Source organism: Pinus tabuliformis, chromosome 1_2 (genome assembly GCF_031772625.1).
Source record: "Pinus tabuliformis cultivar Carrire ecotype Pingquan chromosome 1_2, CPIR1, whole genome shotgun sequence".
Classification (NCBI taxonomy): domain Eukaryota; kingdom Viridiplantae; phylum Streptophyta; class Pinopsida; order Pinales; family Pinaceae; genus Pinus; species Pinus tabuliformis.
This window is the reverse complement of record NC_142298.1, coordinates 45,858,832-45,882,686: the sequence shown is the minus strand read 5'-3', so window position 1 is coordinate 45,882,686 and position 23,855 is coordinate 45,858,832. Positions and strand designations below refer to the sequence as shown.

The window sequence follows — 23,855 nt, the reverse complement described above, 5'->3', positions numbered from 1 at the left end:
GTCATCGTGTTTTGTTTACATTGGCGTTTAATCTATCAATCTGATTTAATCGTTTAGATTCATCAAGTTGTCCATCATTAAAATCTCCTAGAGTCTATTTTTCACAAGCTATCTTCATCCATTTACCTAGGGACTACCCCCCTTGACTTGCTTAGTTGAGAGTCTAAACAGAGTAAGGATCAAGAGTGACAGCCCTTACTCTGAGCATTGTCGCGGTGTCTAGACACTCTGCGCGACAACAGTATGATGCTGTTGAAAATTTTGTAATGTGAGGTGCAAGAATCTTTGAGCCCCACTTTAGCTCACCTTATCCAAACTAAATGACTAAATTCTGACAGTTGTAAATTAAACAGGAATCTACCAATTAAATAACACAGCTACATACATGGCTTCTGCGTTTGAAGTCAATCCCGAGTTGTCGTAGCTCCAAATTTTTCCCTGTTACCAAAATGACCAAATCCTTCCTGCCAACTAAGAACAATCTTGGTACCCAACTCCAGAATACTTCAAAATTGAAGCACTCTGGCCCTCATGCCCAAAAGCTTCAAGAATAATCAAGGCTTCACTCTCTATCTGTGGCTCTCTGTTGTAAATTCCTCCTCTGTCTCTTCGAAAAAAATCTCCATAATGATTTCCCACACCCCTTTCCTTTCCTAAATAGCAGAGGTTCCTTCACCTCTACGTATTCGTTCACTGCCTTATAGAAAAATATTAATTTCTGTCAAACGATGGCCGTCTTTTTAGTGTTATAGTATTAATATTGGGGTTTTTGTAAGATCCACCGCCTCATCATGTTTCTTGCATTCAATTGTGTCGGATGACATTATAATATAAGGTTAAGTCACTTTTAATTTTTACGGTTGGTGTTTTGATTTGATATAATAGTGTATAGTCATATAGTGTTTTAACATTATGATTTGAATATAATGTTTTAAATAATGTTTATTTTTATAACATATAAGATTTAATAATACAATTTTGGATTTAGCTTATGTAATCATTTAAAATATATTTTGAGTTATAAGTGTATTTGTGTAATGCAGTATAGTTATATATACTAGGTGGTAAACCTATGAATAAACTCAATATATTCATTATATATCTTACTTAATATATTCATTCTATTTATGAGAGTTGAGCATTTAATTAGCACCTTAGATAATTAATTCATTTATCCTATATTTAGACATTCTTCATGAGTAATTAGTATATATATTAGTGCAATGTATGTGATGCATGCATATGTAGCTATCATATGCATGCCTCACATGCATGCTAATATTGCTATGCTACCCATGATTTGAGATGGGTCGTTATAGTCTAGGTGGTTACATAGAAAACATAATGTGTGGCGCTTCCACATTTCCTACAAACCACAGTCGTTTGCTTTGCTGCTCATCTATTAGGGGTTGCCAATAAAGTCTCATGTGTTGTCTTGTTTGGCAAAAAGTGGTTTCACAAATGCCCGATGCCCAGTCTGCAGTAAAACTAAGCCTTTGAAGAACATTTCGTGGGAACGTTGGATTGCCAAAGGTTGTTGCCAACAGGTATAGATGCAGGTTTCTTTTCTTCTTCGGGGTGTTATCCACTAGAGGGATATCGTGCTGGGTGACTTTAAACATTTAATGATTTCAGCATTTATGGGATTATGGAAATGCCTCTGAAATTCTGAATAACTACTTTGTTCACCATCTGGAAACTAATGTGTAAGTGTCTTTTTTCCAATAAGGTTAGTTATGTGTCCACTCATTGTTTATAATCTTAATGAGTCTTCTCTCTATAAATATTCAAGTATAATATAATAAGTATATTAAAAAAAGGAAACAAAATATACTATACACAATACAAAAAACAACAATCTTTACAACAAATGTCATTTGGATAGATTGGAAGGAAATGATAGCTCCAAGCAAGCGAGTCAAAAGAAATAAATAAATATATATATATATATATATATGTTACGTTCCATTTCCTTCAATAAGAATGGAGCCACAATTGGACAATTGGAACTAGTGTTCATGAAATCCGAAAAATCCAAAGAAGCCGCATAATGCCAGTACTGAATCAAGTGTCTACACTACTCTGACAATATGTGCAGAATAAGCCTCAACCAAATTGGCCAGCGAATATCAAATCTCCACTACAAAGTTTTTATTGTTGATGTCAATCTGATAATTTGTGCAGACTTGCTAATCATGTGATACAGATTTGCCTAATATTGTTAGTGACAGTTAAAAATGTTGACATGATTGCAATGACAGCAAAAACTTCCCAAGTCGAAATGTGGAAAACAGAGTGCATCCAAAGGATTGCCTCATAAAGTTATCAAAGACCCATCAATATGTTGTACATGAAAAGCAAAAGTGAATCTTACAAATGTATCTTGTTTAATTGGATCTAAAGCAAGGAGACAAGAAAAACATAAAGATGGAATTCACATTGAGTTTAGAAAGCAATATGTGAAAATTCCAGTGCAAGAAAAATTGCATTGTCCCTACCAGGGGTTGTTGTCACTAATAACTAGTTTGCACCACATAAAAAGGTACAAACTAGCAAGCAGAGTTATTCTTATGTGCAAGCATATAAATTGAATCCAGCCTCCTATCAATCATCTATTTTCAAAGGAATTGGATAAAAGCTTAGTTTTAAGTTTGAACGATACTTTTCAGATAAGCACAACAAAACGAATGACAGTTTCATTTAATCTTCAAAATTTTCCTATAAAAAAAACTGACATGCAGTTTTCTGAACTGCATCTTTTCGAATAAGGAGATTTAGAATGTTGGGGATTTGATATAGAAATTGCCCAAGGACATAAATAGGACACTATTAAATATACATATGTCCACGTCATTCACCTATCGCCACAAGCAATCAATACCCCGCCAGGCTTGATTTGCATCACAAACCTCTTAAAAGCCTCTTGTACTGAAGCCTGTTTCAAAACCAAAAAACAATTTTAATAAAAATAAGAAATTAAAAATATAGTATATCCTTGAAGATATATCAGCAATGTGATAATAGATTATAACACTTCACCTCATCTTGAAAAATGTCTACATGTTCCCATTCAACATTAGTGATTATTGCGAACGATGGAGAAATTCCTAAAAAGCATTCATCGTATTCGTCGGCCTACAAAACAAAAGTGGCAAGAACTTGTAACCACAAATGTAAGTGGGAAAATCAAATTAATTATTTTTATATACAAACAAATCCAGTTTCCTTTAGTGCCTCGTGATTACCTGATAGCCAAATCCAAAATGAGAATAATGTTTAAAACATAGAAAAAAGAAAAATGTCCAAGGTGACCAGAAAAGTTCAACATGTCTAATTAGCACATGGGGGCAATGCCCGAGGAACTAATGTCCTGTGCCTATATCGTAATTTAACAAAAAGTGTCATGCAAATTTTGTAATTGCAATGAAACTAAAATCAAATATCCAATGTCTACCAATCTCCCATGTGTACAGAAACACCCAAGGAAAATTGAATGATACCATCTCCTAAGGAATAACCCAAGTTTAAGCACCTAAATGAAAAATACAATATAACATCTCCTATGGGATAATCTTTGGTTGTAGCTAATTGCATGATTATATCACGCTTCCTTTCACATTATCTCTTAGTGCCATCCCTCCTCATAAAGTCACTAATTACTACCTATAGAATCCACCAATCAATAAGCACTTGTTAGGTCGTTAACTTAAAGGAAACATAGAGATAAATGCCTCTAACTCAGTGGTTTCAGCCTAACTTGTAGGAGATGAGGAAACTAGAATAGTTTCTAAAGTAGTGCAAGTTTCAAAAATGCCACTTAACGAGATTTTAAGAAACAAGCAAATGATAGTATTATAATATATATGTATTTGTAGAGTTAAAAACATAAAACATAAAAATATTGTAGCATTTTAATGATTATAGATAAGGGCATGTTGTCCACAAATTTACACACCTATGAATGTGGGAAAAATCCTCAACCCCGAAAGATGTGTTTTGTGGCAACGCTAAGAGAAGGGGTTGTCACCTATTCCCAACTCTTTGCATTTAGGTTCTCTCCTAGCTAAGCCAAGGGGGGAGGGGGGCGTCGCTAAAGATGATTCTAAGAGGAAAACTTGCTAAGGATAACAAGCTCTAGGAGATTATGATGTTAATTAGATTAGTTAAGGCTTCACCAATTTAACAACTTGAATTATATCTTGAAATGAGATTAATTAGCAAGTATGAATAATTAAGAGCATATAACAATCAATAATGAAGATAAATCAGTTATATTCAACAAGATATCCTGCAAGACAAATATAATCAAACCAATGTCGAACATACTTTCAAGAAATATATGCTCACAAATAAATCCACAATACTTGCAAATATGGTATATCAAGAAGATCAACAAGTTGCACAATTAGAAAAGTTGCAAAGCAAGAGGTTAGTGAACCACAAACAAACAAAAAAACACAAGATCCACAAGAAATCTACTCTCAAGCTCCCTATCAAGTCTAACAAAACCACTGCCTCCAGGTGAGGGAATAGTAGCATAAGACAGATCCATCTGAATATCCCCTCCTAGGTCAGTAGCCCATTTCCTTGATAGTAACATAACCCAAGCATCAGGTACATCAATCACAACAATGTCCATAACAATAATAATATCTAGATAAGTAGACAAATGATCTTGTAAATCCTTAATCAAACCATGAACCTCAATCCTCTTGGAATTCGTGGCACAAATGTTGTGATATGACCTAGATATTCTTAATTTAAGTTGTTCCATGTGTTGAGAAATCAATGCTAGTAGGATTAGTGTTAGATTTCTCTTTCTTGATAATTAATTGTGAATTATGTTGGCTTCTTTTACTTATTTGTTATATTATCTTTTAGCAAGCAATTACCAAATTATGTGTGCATGAAGATCACAAAAACATAAGACACAAGATGTAGGCACTATGCCAAGGCAAAACCCCTATCTAAGGGAAAGCCAATCAAAATCTCTTCCTTCAATAGTTTTCCTTGAGACTCTTCAACCTAGACAAAGGCCTCCTCCACACCAAGCCAGCCTCTCCTTCATCGATCCAACCTCTGACCTAGTGGCAGCAGCACTTCGACCCTGGCAACTTCGACTTGCCAGATTCCGGCATCCGCAGCAGCGTCGACTTGGCAGTTTCTGGCATCAGCAGCAACTTCGACTTGGCAGTTTCTGGCATCAACAGCAACTTCGACTTGGCAGTTTCTGGCATCAGCAGTAGCTTCGACTTTGACAAGGAGACTTCGATCTCCTAACCTAACCCACACGAGAAAGAGAGAGAGAGAGATACAAAAAACTTTGATTTTGACCTTTCCTTCCTTCTTGACCAAATTTGCACTCCTTTTAGCCTCCTTCTTCACCTTCCCACTTTTCCCAGCTTCCAACTTCCAACTTCAGATATCGAACTATATGAGAGAGAGTGAGATGCTCCATATGAAGTTGAACTGCCTTGTATCTATAGCCTTCCAATGAGGTCGAATTGCCTTTCTTGAGGCCGACTTGATCTTCTTGAGGCCAACTTGATGTGAAGGTTACATAATTCATGTTTGACTAAAAAATAATTCTTTTTACATCGTTCGAAAGCCCAAGAAGGGTCTCATAAAATATACAATGACTCTAATGACTCCTTATTAATCCTAGGAGTCCACAATGGGGACTTTGACTAATAAAATGATGACCCAAGCATAAAACCCATGCTTTAATAAGCCATTGAAACAATAATAAAAATTCTTTTGACAAATACATTTTATGAAGACTGAACCTAGTTACATTTTTCAACACTCCCTCTTAACTAGGGAGGTATTCATACTAAAGATCTCAAACTATATGAACTATGAGGAGTTTAGGCACCGCAACACCATGGACTAGATTCCTGACCAAGGCAATCTATCCAAGGTCTCTCAATAGTTTACGCACCACAATGCTGTGAAAATTTCTAAATATAAATCCTACTGCAATGATTAATATTATTTCTTCTAATTATTACCTCATAAATAAGTTATCTACAGTATTCCTACGGCAAATATCAAAATATATTCTACTGCAGCCTTCATAATTAAAACATTGTAGAAAGTAAATGTAAGGAAATATACTAGCACAAATACAATCACAATGACACAGTTATTTTTGGACAATCGTCCCCAGAAAAACCCAATGTGGGAAAACCAGTGCAGCAGATGAGGGTTTTTATTATTCTTCAACAAGTTCTCTTGTACAAATTACAGCCAGCAAAATAGGAATGAGAAATTTTATAGACACTTCTTGACCAACTTCTACCCCAGATGAAGCACTTCTTCTTCCCCGGAATCCTTCTGATCCTCTTTGTGTCAAACTGCATTCCCAGGCTCAGCGTCAAGCTGCCCACGCAGGCTCTACATCAAACTGCCTCTGCGCTACCTCTTTCTGTGTCACCCTATTCCTGCTCTGCGTCTTGCTGCCTTGCACTCTTTGAATGTGTTGATGCCCTCTCTCTTTGTCTCACCTGCAACTCTCCCTCTGAATCGATTTTCTCTTGCCGAACTTCGACCAGTGAGAAAATCGATCTTACTCGGGTAACTGAGTATCTGCCTCTAGTGTGTTTTCCAAATGACCCTCAAGCCCCTTCTTATATCTTCTTGTTGGACAACCAATGGCCTAGATTAACTCCTAATCAAAGGCTCAAATCGTTTTGACTTGATCTCCATCTTTTTCTAGAATATTCACCCACAATTAGATTAATACCCATTAATATTTTAATTTTCCTAAGTTTAGACTTAGGAACCCCATTAAAAATATTAATTATTTTAATAAAATCGTCTCTAGGTGGAATTTTACAAAACGGTTTTTGAGTTCTTTGGAATGCATGTGCCCAAGCCTCCCTGCAAAATTTGAGGCCTAGAGCACATCTTATGCTACCCCAAATCAACAAATTCCATGAACTAGATTCCTGACCAGGAATCTATCCAAGTGAGACTAAGATGGACTAAAGCTTTTAGCCTCTCTAGGTACCATCAGGCTTACTTACTAACTATCAACTCAGGGATCTAGGTATCCGAGGTCAGAGCTCTACGACCAATGCTACTGTCCCTACTTTGGGAACTAGACATCAACACATAGTGTCAGCCAAATGTCCTCCCAGGCAATGTCTCACACACAAAGCCTCAACTTCCCGATTATTCCAATCGGTAACAAATCCTCCCCAATCAAACAAACTGGCACCAAATCTCTCCCAATCAAACTGATCAACAACTCTAGGCATGTAAAACATGTTATCAAACTTCCCAGAGATTTACCTGTACAAACAAAACCCCAATTAGTAACAAACTTTCAAATGTATATAAATAGATACAAACCTCTGGGGTCTTTCAGACAACTTGATGTTGCTTCTCAACTTTTCATAGTAGGACTTAAAGCTTTCCCAGTGAATCTTGACAGAAGATTCCTCAACCATATAGCTTCCTTTCCTACTACTTATGCAGCAACATATTCCACAAATCAATCTGGTTTTTCTTATCTCAGCAGTCCTTCAAAATACATTCTCCAATTTTCTTCTCTCACTCATGACCTTCACTAAAACTTACGACTGTTAGTCCTGGTCTAGTGCATGACACATGAAGTAGAGAACCATATCCATCACTCCCTCTTAACCAGAGAGGATCTAATCATTCGTATACAAGGAATATACCCAAGCTCCCTCTTAACTTAGGAGGCTCAACTTCTTTTCTACGACATTGGAGAATCTTTCATGGCTTCCATCCTTCTTATCAAAGTTATTATGATCATCATTATTCACATCATGCTTATCATATCAACTTTACTTTAGAAACATCTTCACCATCTTGAAGATTGTGTGCCTGCACAACTTAGATAGCAAGTACAACCAAATCTATAGAAGCATGAAGTTAACCATATCAAAATCACAAAAGCATTCAACTTTATATATCAGATGCCCAAACTTAATTACAAACAAGAGACACATACACTCAAACTTCTTGCTAGGGCTTTTGTCATAAACCCTAAACTATTTCATCAAGACTTTGGGCATTTCATAATAACTTTCATTACATCTAGGGTTTCAATGTTTCTTTCCACATCATATTGCAAACCCTAGAAACAATTCAGACAAATATAGATCTACAATGTATCTAACAACTTCTGAATTCATATGTTAGACTTCTCACTAGGATTTAGTGCGAGATCCTAGATTTCATACAGGAGCTTTTAACAACCAAAACCAATCACAACTCAATTCAAAGTAACAATATGACTAGCTTCCATTAGGGTTTGTTGCAAACCCTATATTTTCTCAAACAATCAAACATCAATCATAACTAAAACTCAGATTTCAACAATCTTACACAAATCTTAAATTATCGCATAGTCAACATATATCAGAGATTTGGACTTCTACTAAGGTTTGTTTACAAAACCCTAGAATTCACAAATATTATCATCCTAGAGAATCAAATTTCGACTAGGGCTTAGTTCCAAACCCTAGGACTCATGACCATCAACAATAAGGTCAACTCACATCTAGGATTCCATCATCATGCATAGGCATCTCATAACATGTGTTAGTCAAACCCAACTACACAAATATCAATGAGAGATAGACATATAGCAAACTTGATCAGACTAGGGTTTGATCGGACAAACACACACATGCCAAGGATTTCATTTCTAGGACGTTATAAGGGTCTTGCTTGTACACCCTACCAAACCCTAATGGTCTATGGTTTCAATACAAAACATAGCAAACACTAAATTACTAATACTTCAAAGGTTCGAGATTTCAGATATTACCATTCAACCCTAACAAGTTAGAGTTTCCATAACCATACTAAAACCCCAAACATGACTTCATCAACACATCAGACATTTTCTTTCCACAATAACCCTAAGTAGGTTAGGGTTTCACACATAATCATCGGCATACCCTTAAGTTAGGGCTTTCACAATGAACCTTTGTAAGGTTCTGCAAGAGTAACCAAAGATATGAAGAGGGTAGATTTATCTAATGATGAATCACCCAATCAATAATCTTTCAAGAAAGCTAGACAAAAAGATGTTAGTAATGGTTTATCAAGAATGAATATGAAGAGAGCAAAACTTGTAATTCAAAACATACCTCTTATTTCTTAATAAACCTTGTAATTCCAATGCTTTGTCTTGTGAAACCTTCTTCCATGTTCCTTGAGAATTCAGCAAGTCTTCTCTAAACAAAAATGACTTTGTATTTAATATAAACAAACTTAGATAAGTAAGGGAAACCAAATATAAAAGACAATACAAGGAGTAAGATACATATCTTTGGAAGTTGGTAAGGGCTCCTTCCAAGCTTGAGGAATGCAAGGGATAGAGTCCCTAAGAGTTCCTAGTAAATAGGTCTTTGACTTTGGGTCCTTCCATCATGTTCTTCTTTGGTGAAACTCTTTGGCAAAGATTGCTTGATTCCTGTCCCTTCTTTCTTGGCCCTTTAGACTTCTTTATTTCTTTGTAGACTTCTTCACTTTTCCTTCTACTAGATCCAAGACTTTATTCTTTTCCAGAATGCGATCTATCCTCTTCTTCCAAGCATTGTAATTGAATGATTCTTCTAATTTGTTCTCTTCCTTTATTGTGTTAGACATTGTCCTTGAAGATAGTAAGCTTCTTTCCTTATAAGGTCTCCTTATATGATCCTTTAATCAACTTCTTGAGGTTCCTTAGATTACTTTCAATAGATCCTTAAATTGTCTTTTTCCTCCTCCTTCATCTTAGCTCCATTCTCCAGCTTTAATGATGTTGATCCCAAGCCTCTAATAGCTTTTGTTATCTCCCAATTCCATTGTATGAGAAGATGATTCCTTTGATAAAGTGTGAGGTTGTTTACTCTTTCTTGTCATATGCCTAGATGCTTCACTGTCAATAATCCATGCATTATCATTATTAAGTGAACCTGTAAGTGCAGCCAAGAACCCTTGACTTTTGACTTTGTTGAATAAGTAGTAGAAGATCTTTTTGATACAGCTTCCTGCAGTATTGAATCCCATTCTTATCATAGAGGGAGTAATCATTTCCTTCAAGCCAATGAAGTGATCTTCAATCTTCTTTGACCTTAGCTCTGAAACCATGTTGAGAAATCAATGCTAGTAGGATTAGGGTTAGATTTCTCTTTCTTGATAATTACTTGTGAATTATGTTGGCTTCTTTTACTTATTTGTTATATTATCTTTCATCAAGCAATTACCAAATTATGTGTGCATGAAGATCACAAAAACACAAGACACGAGATATAGGCACTATGCTAGGGAAAAACCCCTATCTAGGGGAAAACCCAGTCAAAATCTCTTCCTTCAATAGTTTTCCTTGAGACTCTTCAACCTAGACAAAGACCTCCTCCACACCAAGCCAGCCTCTCCTTCTTCGATCCAACCTTCGACCTAGTAGCAACAGCACTTCGACCCTAGCAACTTCGACTTGGCAGCTTCCGGCATCAGCAACAGCTTTGACTTGGCAGCTTCCGATATCAGCAGCAACTTCGACTTGGCAATTTCTGGCATCAGCAGTAGCTTCGACTTTGACAAGGAGACTTCGATCTCCTAAAGTAGCCCACACGAGAGGGAGAGAGAGAGAGATACCAAAATTTCGATTTTGTCCTTTCCTTCCTTCTTGACCAAACTCGCACTCCTTTTAGCCTCCTTCTTCACCTTCGCACTTTTCCTAGCTTCAAGCTTCAGATATCGAACTATATGAGAGAGAATGAGATGCTCCAAATGAAGTCGAATTGCCTTGTATATATAGCCTTCCAATGAGGTCGAATTGCCTTCCTTGAGGCCGAATTGATCTTCTTGAGGTCGACTTGATGTGGAGGTTACATAATTCATTTTTGACTCAAAAATAATTCTTTTTACATCGTTCGAAAGCCCAAGAAGGGTCTCATAAAATATACAATGACTCTAATGACTCTTTATTAATCCTAGGAGTCCACAATGGGGACTTTGACTAATAAAATGATGACCCAAGCATGAAACCCGTGCTTTAATAAGTCATTAAAACAATAATAAAAATTCTTTTGACAAATACATTTTATGAAGACCGAACCTAGTAAAATTTTTCAACACCATGACCCTCTTGGTCATGGCACTAGCTGATGCACCTGAATCCAACATGCAATTATATAGCCGAAAACCATTGACAAGCAAGGTAATGAAAAATGGTTGATGACCTTTATTTCCTTTACCTCTATCCATACTTCGCAAAATCACCAAAGCATCATGATGGGGATCTTCAGGCTCCTTTCCACGAGGGACATCAATGGCTTTCAATAACTTAGACTTCTAAGAGGGGATCTTTAAAATCCTCATCACAGGAACTAATATCTCTGCATTATTAATCCAACCTCCCAAGTCAATATTTAAACCAAAATTAAAGGGCTTGTTGCACCCATTTTTTCAACATTCCAAGGAAGCAGGATCCAGGAGCTTGCAGATTTTTTCAAAGTCAGAATCATCAGCCAACTGTTTATTATGCCATTGTAAACCCATTCTGCAAATTTGTAATGCAAATGTTGCTAGTAAGACCATTTATTTATGTAACAACCTGGGTAAGCCTATCATTTTGGCGACGAATTTCATCCTAGGAGGTTTTTCGTCTAACTAATTATCTATACTTCTAAACACGGATGATCGGCAGAGTTTTTCCCTCCAGCCTCACCCCAAAGCTAGGGTCGAATTTATCGTCAAGGTCTTAGATGAGTCCTAGTGTTTTAGTCGAGTCTATTGTAAAAGTGATTTGGGAATAATTTAAGCTAATTGGCTAAATTATTTTATTACAGATCACTTGGTCTACTAGATCATATTGTGTCACAAAATTGGGTAAATATTTTGAGGGTCTATAACGAACAGGTATTCCCCCTTTGAGGGTTGAATTTGTAAAATCTTATGTAAAAAATATTTTAGTGCATGGTCCCTCATACTTAAACACCATGGCTAAAATATTTGAGGGTGGAAAAATTAATTAATCCCCTCAAGTGTCAATTAATTAATTTTTCTAGAAAAAATAGAATTAGATTGTATGCTAGAAAATTAATTAATTAGAGTTAAAAATTAAATTCTCCAAGCGGAAAAATTCGTGGATCTAAAAAAAGTTAAGTTTTGGAGGTCCCCCACCAAGGGAATATTGGAAATTTCAAGGAAATTTGGACCCTTGGACCTTGGTGGTTAAGTCAAAGTCAATTTTTTGAGGAAATTAGCTCAAAATAATTATTTTTGAGCTAATAAAAAATAGTTTTTAAGGAGAAATATGAAAATTCCTCAAAAATAAACGGCAGAGATTAAAAGTTGAACAAGGATTTATCAACAGTCGAGATTATTTTGACGGGGATCAAGCCAACTAGCCGTTCTTTTCCACTTGGAGGAATTTCTCTATAAACAGAAGGCTTTTTGCTTCTATTTTCATCTTATGATGAGCTGAGCTCTAATGTTATTTTGTAAACGTTGGTGTGAAGCCATTGTTCTGCTCGGAATGTTTGAACTTCACAATAAAAGACTTTGGGGTACAGTTCATGGTGTCTTTGTCTCATTGATTTGTGGCATGTGCTATGTATGTGCCTTCCTATATTGTGTTTAAAATATTATCTTAATCGTTATTGCATTTGTAGATGATAAGAACATTTTATTAGTAAGTTGTGGGCTTATCTTAGGTGATTCAATTCATTGTACGTTTTAATGATTTTTTTTGAGAAAATATATAGAGTTTGCAGGCACTCGGTCCTTGGGCTCCAAGTTCACATACTATGGGCACAGGCCAACCTTGTTTGGACTTCGAATATTTTATGGAACATTCCTACTTAGCTAAGGCTGTGGTTGAATATCTATCTTTCGAAATTCATCTAGTTGTCATCATATAAAAATTTTAATTCTCCAAATAAATTATGTATAAAAAAAATTGTAAATAAATTTTTAGTTTATAACCCTTGTTTTGCCGCTAGGGTTTGGGCTTTTGGGATTTAGAATTTTTTGTATATATTGGGGTTTTGGGCACTTGTAAATTTATTTGTGCAGGTGAGATCCAAGAAAATATGTTGGATTAGAGCTAGATCTAGGCCTTTGAGGGTAAGATCTAGTCTCTACAAATTTTGCGGGGCCAGTAACTAAATATTTTGCAATGATTTGGGCACTCATTGAAGATTTGAAGCAATTTTTCGAACTTTGTGAGGATTTCAAGAAATTTTAGGGCCTCTAGGCCCACCGTGGCTCCTTTTTCCTTGCCATCTACCTTCCCGATAAACTGCAAGCTTAGAAAAGGCCTCTAAGCCCTAGTCGTAATTCTATCTCTCCTCACCGTGAGCGAGGCCTCAAACCCTAGCTGCAACCTATTTTAGGACTTTCTCTTCCGTCAACCCTCTTTCAGGCTTGCCACAGCCCCTCTGGGCCTCTTCCTGCCCTCCTCTCTCCCTATCCTCCTCGCTGGCCCTTCCATCCTCCTCCATGTGCCTTGGCCAACCCTTTCTAACCTTGCCACAAGCCTTCTTAGGCTCTTTCCTCCTCACCGTAGACTTTGAGGCCTTCTCCTTTGCCTCGCTAGGTTTCATAGCCTAGGCTATAGGCCTTCTCTTCCCTGTCGTGGCCTACCTAAGGCCTTTGTTCCTTGTTGCCTCCCTTTCAACCCTCTCCCTTGCCTTTTTTCCTCTGTAATGTTCCAAACTAGGGAAAATAGTGCTATGCAAAGCAGACAAATAAATAACGCCATAAAATTAAATCAGACCATCAAACCACAAAATTGGCAACCAAACTGCGTTGAATACTCATTTTATTAAATGGGAAGAGTTGTACAACAAGGTGTTGGAATGTGTGCACCTGGGCTTGCTCTAGGTAAGCTAGCAAAAGCCCAAAATGAACAATGGAACACCCTCCTCAAATCTGCTGGTAATCCGGCCGAAGAGCTACGCTATTACTGCCTAGAAAGGTGTTGCTCCCTCAAATGATCAGTGGTTAGAGCCTTCCCTGTCACTCAAAAAATTCCGGGAAATTAGTCCCAGCCTCTACACACAAAACCCAGAATAACCCATGAAGGAATTGCCGAAATGTTGACCTCAGAATTTTGGCCCAAATTCCCCTTATCTCCTCTAGCTGTTGTCTAAGTTGGGAACCCTTTTTGACCCCTCAAATCTGCCCAAAAAATTCTATAAAAGTAGCAATGTGATCCTTGCCCAAAACCCAGAATAACCCAAAGGGTTTCCCTTGGTTCCAACCTTCAAAAATTGACCCTTCATGGCTTAGCCCTCCTCCAATTTCGAATTTTGTTGGTGTGACTGATCCTGTCAATCTCTGCTCTCCCAACTCCAGCAAGCCTCCTCAAATGGCCCTCCAAATGATCTCCCAGCTCCAAACTCCCCTGGATGGTGTTGCCCCAAAGAGTCTCACTCCGATCACTGCGCAGTCATGGAGGAGATGACACAGTCTTATGTGTGATGAAATGAGAGTTGCGTGTAGGATGGCCCTCTTGTATGTAGCTGCCCTCTATACTCCTGAAAATGATGAAATGATGCTCCTGTCTCCCCAACTTCCCAGAGTGCCCCACATTGTGACTGCGCAATCCCCGCCCTGTTGTAACTCCCCCTCCTGCTGGTACTTGACTTACAGCTGTTGTAACTCATGTCCCTGTTGTTGCTACAAACTGAGATGAAAAAGAACTCCCTCCTAGGGCTGGCATTCGAAGTCCACCAAAGCAAGGGTTGAGATCTCCGCTCAGAGACACTCGTGTGTTAAACAACACAGTAACCCGACTAAGCAGCTTGAGCAACTAAGATTGAGTTCAATATGTCAAAAGATAAGATGCTGAAATGAGGAGAGTTGCCTTCCTTATAGAGATTTCGTGGAGCAATTTTCCCTCCATCGTGGGTCCGTCACTTAACCATCAATTTCCCCTCCACGCAAATCGAACTAGGGAATGCATATTCTCCGAGCGTGGGTGGCCCCCACGTACAAATGAACCACATCGAAATAACTTCTACTAAGTCTAGCCTCCTAATAAAATCAAATGGGCCCCATCACCTCCAAAATCGACCGCAAAATATAGAAATTAATCTTGTTCCAAAATAATTTAGGAAGGAACATTACAGTCCTTCCCTCCCAAATGTTGCATGTCCCCAAGCAACTTCAGTGTTGGATGCTCAAGTATGCGCTCGCCCTCCCAAGTAGCATCCTCATCTGGAAAGCTCCTCCAATGCACCAAAAATCGCTTGTCCTCAAGCAATGTCTGAGCAAGCATCCTCTCTAACAGCTGCTCCCCACTATCACAGCGAAATGTGTTGTTGATTTGTGGTAGCATCGGATGTGCTCTAGCCATGAAAATTGGTGGAGAGGCTAAAGCACATGAGATCTCCGAGACCCAGAAATGGTTTAGGCAGATTGTACCCAATTTGGGAGATATTAAAATAATTAATATTTTTAATGGAGTTCGTAAGTCTAAACTTAGGAAAAATAAAATATTAATGGCTATTAATATAAAACTGGGTTAGAAGGTTCCAAAAGTCATGGATCAAGCCAAATCTAATCTTAGCCGTTGATTAGAGATTTAATCTCGGTCATTGAAGGACCAACAGGAAAAGTATAAGAGAAGGCTTGAGGGTCAGTTGGAAAACACACCAAAGTGATCAGTCATTCGATTTGCTAGAGCGGAGTTACTAAGCAAAGTCGAATCAGTGATCAGCAGCGAGGGGTAGTGAGTACTGGACAGAGAGGCAGAGATAGTGCCGCGAGACCAAAGCAGAAGCAGAGAGGCAGACGCAAAAGCCAGAGCAGGCCACGCATAGCCCATCAGAGACAGCACAGAGGCCAAAGGGCCTGCGTCATCCACGCAGAGGGTCCCAGAGGCTACACAATGCCTCAAAGGGCTGACGCAGAGGGTTCTAAGGCTGACGCAGAGGCCAGAAGGGAGGCCATAAGGGCCAGCGCAGTGCTTCAGAGTTGCTGGAGAGGGTTTCGTGAGACAGGTTTTCTGAATACTTGTTTCCGAATAGAGAGGTATTACTGCCGGTTATTTTTCTCTATGGGGTGAGCCAGTTTGGCACCCAGTTGTACTCAAAGATATACTGCATAATAATAAACCCTCTAAATTGCTGCACCGGTTTCCCACATTGGGCTTTTCTAAGGATGAGTTGTCCAAAAATAACGGTGTCACTTGTGTGTTTATTTTCTTTCAGTTGTTGATCTGTAGATGTTGAGACTGTATTGTGTTTATTTTGTTATTTATATGTTTTAAATAGCTTGTTCAGAATTAACAAGTAGAAGAAATAAACCAGAAGAATACAGATTAAATTTCTAACGGATAGACTTAGAAATTTCAACATGGTATCAGAGCGTGGTTTCAGATCACAGGAGAGTTGAAAGCATCAGCTAAGCAGAGCATTTGTAGCAGAATCAGCTGTCCCGAGTGACAGAAGTTGATCCTTGCAAAAAGCAACAGAAGAAGGGTTGATGCAGAGGGACTGCGTCATCAGTCCGAGCCAGAGAGAGGTCAGCGTAGACGCTGAGGAGGGTAGAAAAGGCTCACGCAGAGACCAAGAGGGTTGATTCAATTGGTTGAGGGAGCAATTTTGCCAGTGTCAGGATTGCGCAGAGCCTAGAGGCTCAGTCCTTCAGTTGTTGGGGCATAGGAAGTTGTGGGAAGTTTGCGAGAGTGAAGCTGGTGGGATACTGTGGGCAGAACAGTACCTAACAGGTCAAAACCAAGGTAGAGAGAGTTGTTACCGAGGCGGATTTCTAGCCAAGGAATCTGGATCAATGTTGAAAGTGCACAGAAGATTGGGGAGGTGCAACTTGACAATTGGCAGGAGGAATTCCAGAAGGGAAATCGAGACTCAGAGGGAGTCTAGCAGAGAACTTACAGGCGGGCAGTAGAGAGACTCAGCAGGAGTTGAAGAGAGAACTTCCAGAGGGAAGTAGAGAGACTCGGAGGAGTCGACGAGAAGAGCATAGAGATGGACATGAATGGGCTGAGGGATCAAGACAGGCTGGACGAGGCATCCAACTTTGTGGTTTGGAAGGCCAAGATCCTGTCCATTCTAGATAGACATCACAACAAGGCCTTCACCTTGAGAACAGTGGCGATCCCAGTTGACTCGGCTAAAAATGAGAAGTACGAGGAGGCAATGGCCAAGGCGAAATGCATCATCCTTGATGGGGTCAAGGATCATGTGGTCCAACATATTGCCGAGAAGGAAACAACAAATGAAATGTGGACACCTTGAAGAAATTGTACTAGCATACTTCCGTGCAGAGGAAGATGCTACTTGAGAATCAATTGCAGTCATACCAAATGCAGAAGGGGGAGCACATAGATCACTTCCTCAGTCGGCTGAAGGAGATCTGGGACCAACTAACTTCCATAGTGGCCACGCCGGATGAGGAGATGTTGGTGAGGACCACACTTAACGCAGTCTCCGAGGAGTGGGAGACATTTGTCCAGAGCATATTGGGCAGGGCGGATCTTCCAGATTGGGAAGAATTGTGGGCGGCTCTTTGCCAAGAAGAGATTAGATGGCTGAGCAAGATGGGAAGTGGCAACAAAGGAGTTCGGATCAAGAAGGAAGAGGAAGAGGATGCAACTCTGGCATCTGCGGGAAAGCAGGAGAAGAGGGAGAAAAAGGGCCTCTCCAAGGTCAAGTGCTTCAACTGTGGGGAACTGGGTCATTATGCGAACCAGTGTCCCAAGAAGAAGAGTAAGGGAGAGGCGCCTGACTCAAAGGCAATGCCAGCAAAGGCGGAGAAGGAAGTCGAGGAGGATGACGATTGTGCCATAAGTGCTCATGTACCTCTACAGAAGAGGTGGGGAGACATCGAGCTGTAGTCAGGAGGACTACAAGCGATGTGGGGTAGGATCCTTGAGGAACCCAACCTCTTGGATTATACCTTGCTACAGGAGCCTCGAAGAGAGTAGCAGGACTAGTGGATGTTGGTAGAGACGGATGCGGATGAAGCGGCAGAGAGTGCTACAGTGCAGGAGTCCCATGGCAACGCGAGGCTAGCAGGCTACAGCAGTGCGAAAGGCACGGAGAGTGTTAAAACAGTGCAGGATGGCACAGAGAGGTTTGAAGCGGTGCGAGATGCAGGGAGTTGTTGTAGCAGCGTAGAGGCCATAGAGGGAGCACCTGATAGCAGCAGAGAGAGCTTACGCATCGGGAGTGTTTCTAGCCTGACAGGATGTCAATAGTTGGGTGGATCAGTTACTTACTTCTCAGTAACTAAGTTGCAATGCAGTAGCACGATGCAACATGATGAGAGGGGGTTGCAGTGCATAATAACATATGCAATGTTGGGAGAAAGGACCAGCAACAGCACGGATGCAGAGGGAGCTATCGTACGGATGCAGCACTAGCAGTGGCAGGGCCATGGACAACAGTACAGGATGCAGCAGTGCAGAGGATGTTGGGCAGGGAGGCCCAGCATCAGCACAGGTACCAGTGTCATATAATTAGAGTGATGCTCAGTGAGGAGTATTACTAGAGCACAATCCTCGCTAAGAGGGACTGTTGATTTGTGGTAACATCGGATTTTCTCTAGCCATGAATTGGTGGAGAGGCTAAAGCACATGAGATCTCCAAGACCCAGAAATTGTTTGGGCAGATTATACCCGATTTGGGAGATATTAAAATAATTAATATTTTTAATGGAGTTCCTAAGTCTAAACTTAGGAAAAATAAAATATTAATGGGTATTAATATAAAACCGGGTTAGAAGGTTCCAAAAGTCACGGATCAAGCCAAATCTAATCTTAGTCGTTGATTAGAGATTTAATCTCGACCATTGAAGGACCAAGAGGAAAAGTATAAGAGGAGGCTTGAGGGTCAATTGGAGAACACGCCAGAGTGATCAGTCATTCGATTTGCTAGAGTAGGGTTGCTAAGCAAAGCTGAATCAGTGATCAGCAGTGAGGGGCAATGAGTACTGGACAGAGAGGCAGAGATAGTGCCGAGAGACTAGAGCAGAAGCAGAGAGGCAGACGCAGAAGCTAAAGCAAGCCACGCAAAGCCCAGCAAAGACAGCGCAGAGGCCAAAGGGCCTGCGTCATCCACGCAAAGGGCAACAGGAGTGACGCAAAGGGTCCCAAAGGTTGCGCAGTGCCTAAGAGGGCTGACGCAGAGGCCAAAAGGGCCAGTGCAGTGCTTCAGAGTTGCTGGAGAGGTTTCATGGGAAAAGTTTTCTGAATACCTGTTTCAGAATAGAGAGGTATTACTGTCGGTTATTTTTCTCTGTCGGGTGAGCCAGTTTGGCACCCAGTTGTACTCAAGAATATATTGCATAATAATAAACCCTCAGAATTGCTGCCCCGGTTTTCCCGCATTGGGTCTTTCCGGGGACGAGTTGTCCAAAAATAATAATGTCACTTGTGTGTTTCTTTTCTTTCAGTTGTTGATCTGTAGATGTTAAGACTGTATTGTGTTTATTTCGTTATTTATATGTTTAAAATAACTTGTTTAGAATTAACAAGTAGAAGAAATAAACCAAAAGAATACAGATTAAATTTCTAATAGATAGAATTAGAAATTTCAACATGTGCCAGGGCCCCAGATGTGCCACTGGATTGTGACTGACCTTTGCGTTGTCTTGATATGAAAGAATCCTTCAATACCAGGATCCTAGGCCATCCTGTCCAACATGAAGCTCCCCTCGCTCCACTCATTATCTTGCCCGGTGCAAGTACCAGAAGTCCCTTGCTCCATCAGTGACTCGCTAAAGCCCAATGGAAGATCTATATGATCTCCCCCTGTAGTAGCCAGCACATCCCTAAAGGTTATTGAGTTGTGAAGAGTTGTGATGCCCCAATTCCTTGCTAGTCCCAGAGTGGTGCCACCATGCTGACACTGCGCTACTCTAACTATGACATACTCCCCATCATGCGTAGACAGTATCCTCCTCTCCTGAGGCCTAGTGGCAAAAAATTAGTGAAAGTCAAGATCATCCTGCCCGGGCATCTCCATGAAACCAATATCTACCCCTCCACTGCCAATCTCAACTCTGAGCCATAACAGGACAAGTCTGCCTCGCCATGCAGTGGAGGTTTCAATGATCCCCCATGTGTCAAACCCAAAGTGAACTGGATCATCCTCTGCCATGACCCTTCTCATCACAAAGTGGAGTGATCTGCCCGCCAACCAGATCCCCGGATTCCCCAAACATACGGGGAGCTCATAACTCCCACTCCTCACAGGATGTCATTGCGTAACGTCATTACCAACTAGAACCCATCTGACCCTCATCTCTGATCCCTGTATGTATTCCCTGGGTGGACCCCAAGTATAAGGAGTAGGTCTCATGGCAGTGAACCTGCCTTGCTCTTGCCAGACCACGCAGTTAAATCCGCTATCCCAACTACTGATGATACACCTCGACACTGCTCGGAGTCTGGGTACCCTCCTGTAGACAATGTCTACCATCCACCGTCCCTCAAGTGTGAGCTCAGGGGTGGAATATATGCTACCTCGACTATCAACCACGTCCTCCCTAAGCCTGTATCCGATAGCTCATGCACCTACCAAGGGTTTCAACTGAAGAGTCTCCTCCCGGCTCATGGCACGCAGTGTCTCATTCAACTGTCTAGGGTGAGCGTCTCATACCCTGCTGCTTGAATGAAGAGTGTCAAGGGGAAACAACCAAACACTCTGTGACTGTAAGGAACACTGGAGGATGATGGGCCGGTATGTGCCAAAGAGTATGATCAAAATTCTGCCGGAATGCCCAAGAATGATCCTATAGACAACACTCTCTCTGCCTCGGATCTGTACTCCATCGAAGCCATGTCTCCGCTAAGCATGGTGTCCCCAAATGCTCAACAATGTCCTCATCGATCCTAGGTGAGCTGCATCTAATGGTACACCTAATGCCCTGTCCATATGCCTCCTTGGAGACAACGCTCCAAGAGCCTGCTGCGCTGCACCATGCGTCACTACACACCACCAAGCAACACCGCATTCCTTGACATGCCACTGTATGCCTCAACCTGTCCCTATACACCACTGGATACCCCTAGCTAGGGCTATGCCATCCTGTACCATCCTGTGTCCCGCCTGTGTCACTACACCGGTCACTCCCCACATGTACTCAATGTGATGTGAGGCACTCCCCCATGCGTCTCCATGCCCATCTGTAGACCAATGCTCCACGCTAGATGCTCCTACCCATCCCCGAATGAGATGGCCTAAAGTTGTGTCCCTATGCGTCAGCCCACACCCGATCGGTATCATCACCTCCATCGTCGCATCATCATACCCTCCGGTGAATGGATCTTCACTCCAAATCCTCCCTGAGGGATCCGAGAAGTGAATCTCCCTATGTGTCAGCAGTGATGCTACCCCTGCGCTACTCCTCTACGTCCTCTGTGCCCCACACAAAAGTGAAGAATCCCCAACTCCATACAAGGCGCCATCTGGTGGCCTACCAATGCCACCTCCTTCGACAAACTCCTGCCAGAGTGTGTTGATCACCCCGTGATCCTGTGTACAAACGTCGTACCAAGTCAACCCAAGAAACCTGTCCATAAATTGGTTGGCCATTGGTGCTGACCAAAACTCTCCTAGTGGAGGTGCACGCTCGACTACTATGTCAACTATACCCTCTAGGTCATAGTCAGCCAATATACCTGGGAAATGATAGTTGGTCTCTCTCGGATCCCAATGCCAGTCGGGCCTTCCAGCATCCCATTGCCTGGAAACTCCTGCTGATCTCCACCTGGATCCACTACCATATCCATAGCCCACTCCACCGTGTACCAACTAAGAATCTCTCGCCACCCAACCCCAAGAAAGGGATTGAATGCACGAACTCCCGCACATAGAACAACCCCAGCATGCAGGTGTTGCACCTTGTGCAACTCAGGTCGTCTCATCTCGTTATCCTGGTCAATACATAAAATCTGACTAGGTAGCTCTGTCTCTCTCTGTCCAATGGGCCAAGGTAACCTAACAGTGCTACCAGCACCGTATATGTATGCCCGAAGAACGCTGCTCTCATGCTCCAATGTGCACTCTAGCAACACCAGTAGGGAATCCAACCGCTCCCCAGCGTGAGTCAATTTGGTCGTGGACTCGCACAAACCGCGCTCATGCCCTCCAGCTCCTCGTTCTACTGCAGAATAGCCTCACACACTAATGCGACCTTCCTTTTTAATAGTAGAAGGTCGGCCTGAAATTGGCAGAACTGTTGTGGGCCTCTATTGCTTGTAAACTCAGTGACAGCTCCATATACCTCAACAACTGTTGGCATCTCGTCCATGGGTGGCTCCTCAACAGATGGCTCTATGTGTGTAGGCTCTATCTTCTCCACCAAGGTGTCAACTGGGTCTATCAAAGAGGTCTCTAATAAAGGTCCCCTGTGCCACACTGGCTATATCGATGTGCTCCTCACCATCCTGTGGGCTCTCAACATCATGCTCAACCTCCTCCTTAAGCTCCTGATATCTAAAGTCGGGCCTCCACCAACAAAAGCGCCCCCTGGTCTCACCCTCTAACTATCTTTGTCCTGCCTGCTCCTTCAGGAGATCTGGTGCCCTAATCTGGTCAACTTTCCCCACATCATGTAGATGGTTGCACCCCCACGACATGCTCACCTCTAACGTCTCTGTTATAAGGGTGAGGATGGGTTTGGTCTATCACCCTCCTCAACTGGGCCAATCATTCATTGTCCCAATGAATTCTACCCCAAAATTTATGCATACCGGATTTCCCTTGAGCCATGGGTTTATCTCCAGTTTCACCCATCACTGTGCCCTCATACCCAAAGCTTCCATGATGTTTGGCTAGTTTCCCACTGTTGGACCAAGATCATGCTCTGATACCACTATAATGTTCCAAACTAGGGAAAATAGTGCTATGTAAAGTGGATAAATAAAATAACACCATAAAATTAAATGAGACCATCAAACCACAAAATTGGCAACCAAACTACGTTGTCTACTCATTTTATTAAATGGATAGAGTTGTACACCAAGGTGTTGGAATGTGTGCACCTGGGCTTGCTCTAGGTAAGCTAGCAAAAGCCCAAAATGAACAATGGAACACCCTCCTCAAATCGGCTGGTAATCTGGCCCAAGAGCTGCGATGTTACTGCCTAGAAAGGTGTTGCTGCCTAAAATGATTTGTTGTTAGAGCCTTCCCTGTTGGTCAGAAAATTCTGGGAAATAGAGCCTTCCCTGTTGCTCAAAAAATTTCGGGAAATTAATCCCAGCCTCTACACAAGAAACCCAGAATAACCCACGAAAGAATTGCCCAAATGTTGACCTCAGAATTTTGGCCCAAATTCCCCTTAGTTCTTCTAGCTGCTGGCTGAGTTGGGACCCTTATTTGACCCCTCAGACTACCCAGAAAATTCTATAAAATTAGAAGCGTGATCCTTGCCCAAAACCCGGAAAAAGCCAAAAAGGGTTTCCCTTGGTTCCAACCTTCAAAAATTGACCCTTCACAGCTTGGCCCTCCTCCAATTTCGAATTATGTTACTGTGACTGATCCTGTCAATTTGTGCTCTCCCAACTCCAACAATCCTCCTCAAATGGCCCTCCAAATGATCTCCCAGCACCCCAGCTCCAAACTCCCCCGAATGGTGCTACCCTAAAGAGTCTCACTCCAATGACTGCCAATCATGGAGGAGATGACGCAGCCCTTGGTGTCATGAAATGAGAGTAGCATGTAGGATGGACCTCTTGTCTATAGCAGCCCTCTATACTCTTGAAAATGATGAAAGGATGCTCCTGTCTCCCCAACTTCCCGGTGTGCCTCACGCTATGACTGCGCAATCCCAGCGCTGCTGTAACTCCCCCTGCTGTTGGTACTCGACTTACAGTTGTTGTAACTCGTCTCCTTGTTGCTGCTACAAAC

General features: G+C 41.3%; 1 protein-coding gene across 1 annotated transcript in view; it reads right to left on the bottom strand.

Moving 5' to 3' along the window:
• The window catches only part of LOC149204349 (uncharacterized), a 525,276-nt gene that overhangs the window by 334,933 nt on the left and 166,488 nt on the right, over window positions 1-23,855 (bottom strand). The window contains exons 6-7 of the mRNA XM_089394693.1: window positions 3,040-3,135; window positions 2,859-2,935 (exon numbers count right to left, since the gene is read on the bottom strand). Coding sequence (XP_089250819.1) covers window positions 2,859-2,935; window positions 3,040-3,135 — 173 coding nt within the window. The remainder of the gene's footprint in view (window positions 1-2,858; window positions 2,936-3,039; window positions 3,136-23,855) is intronic.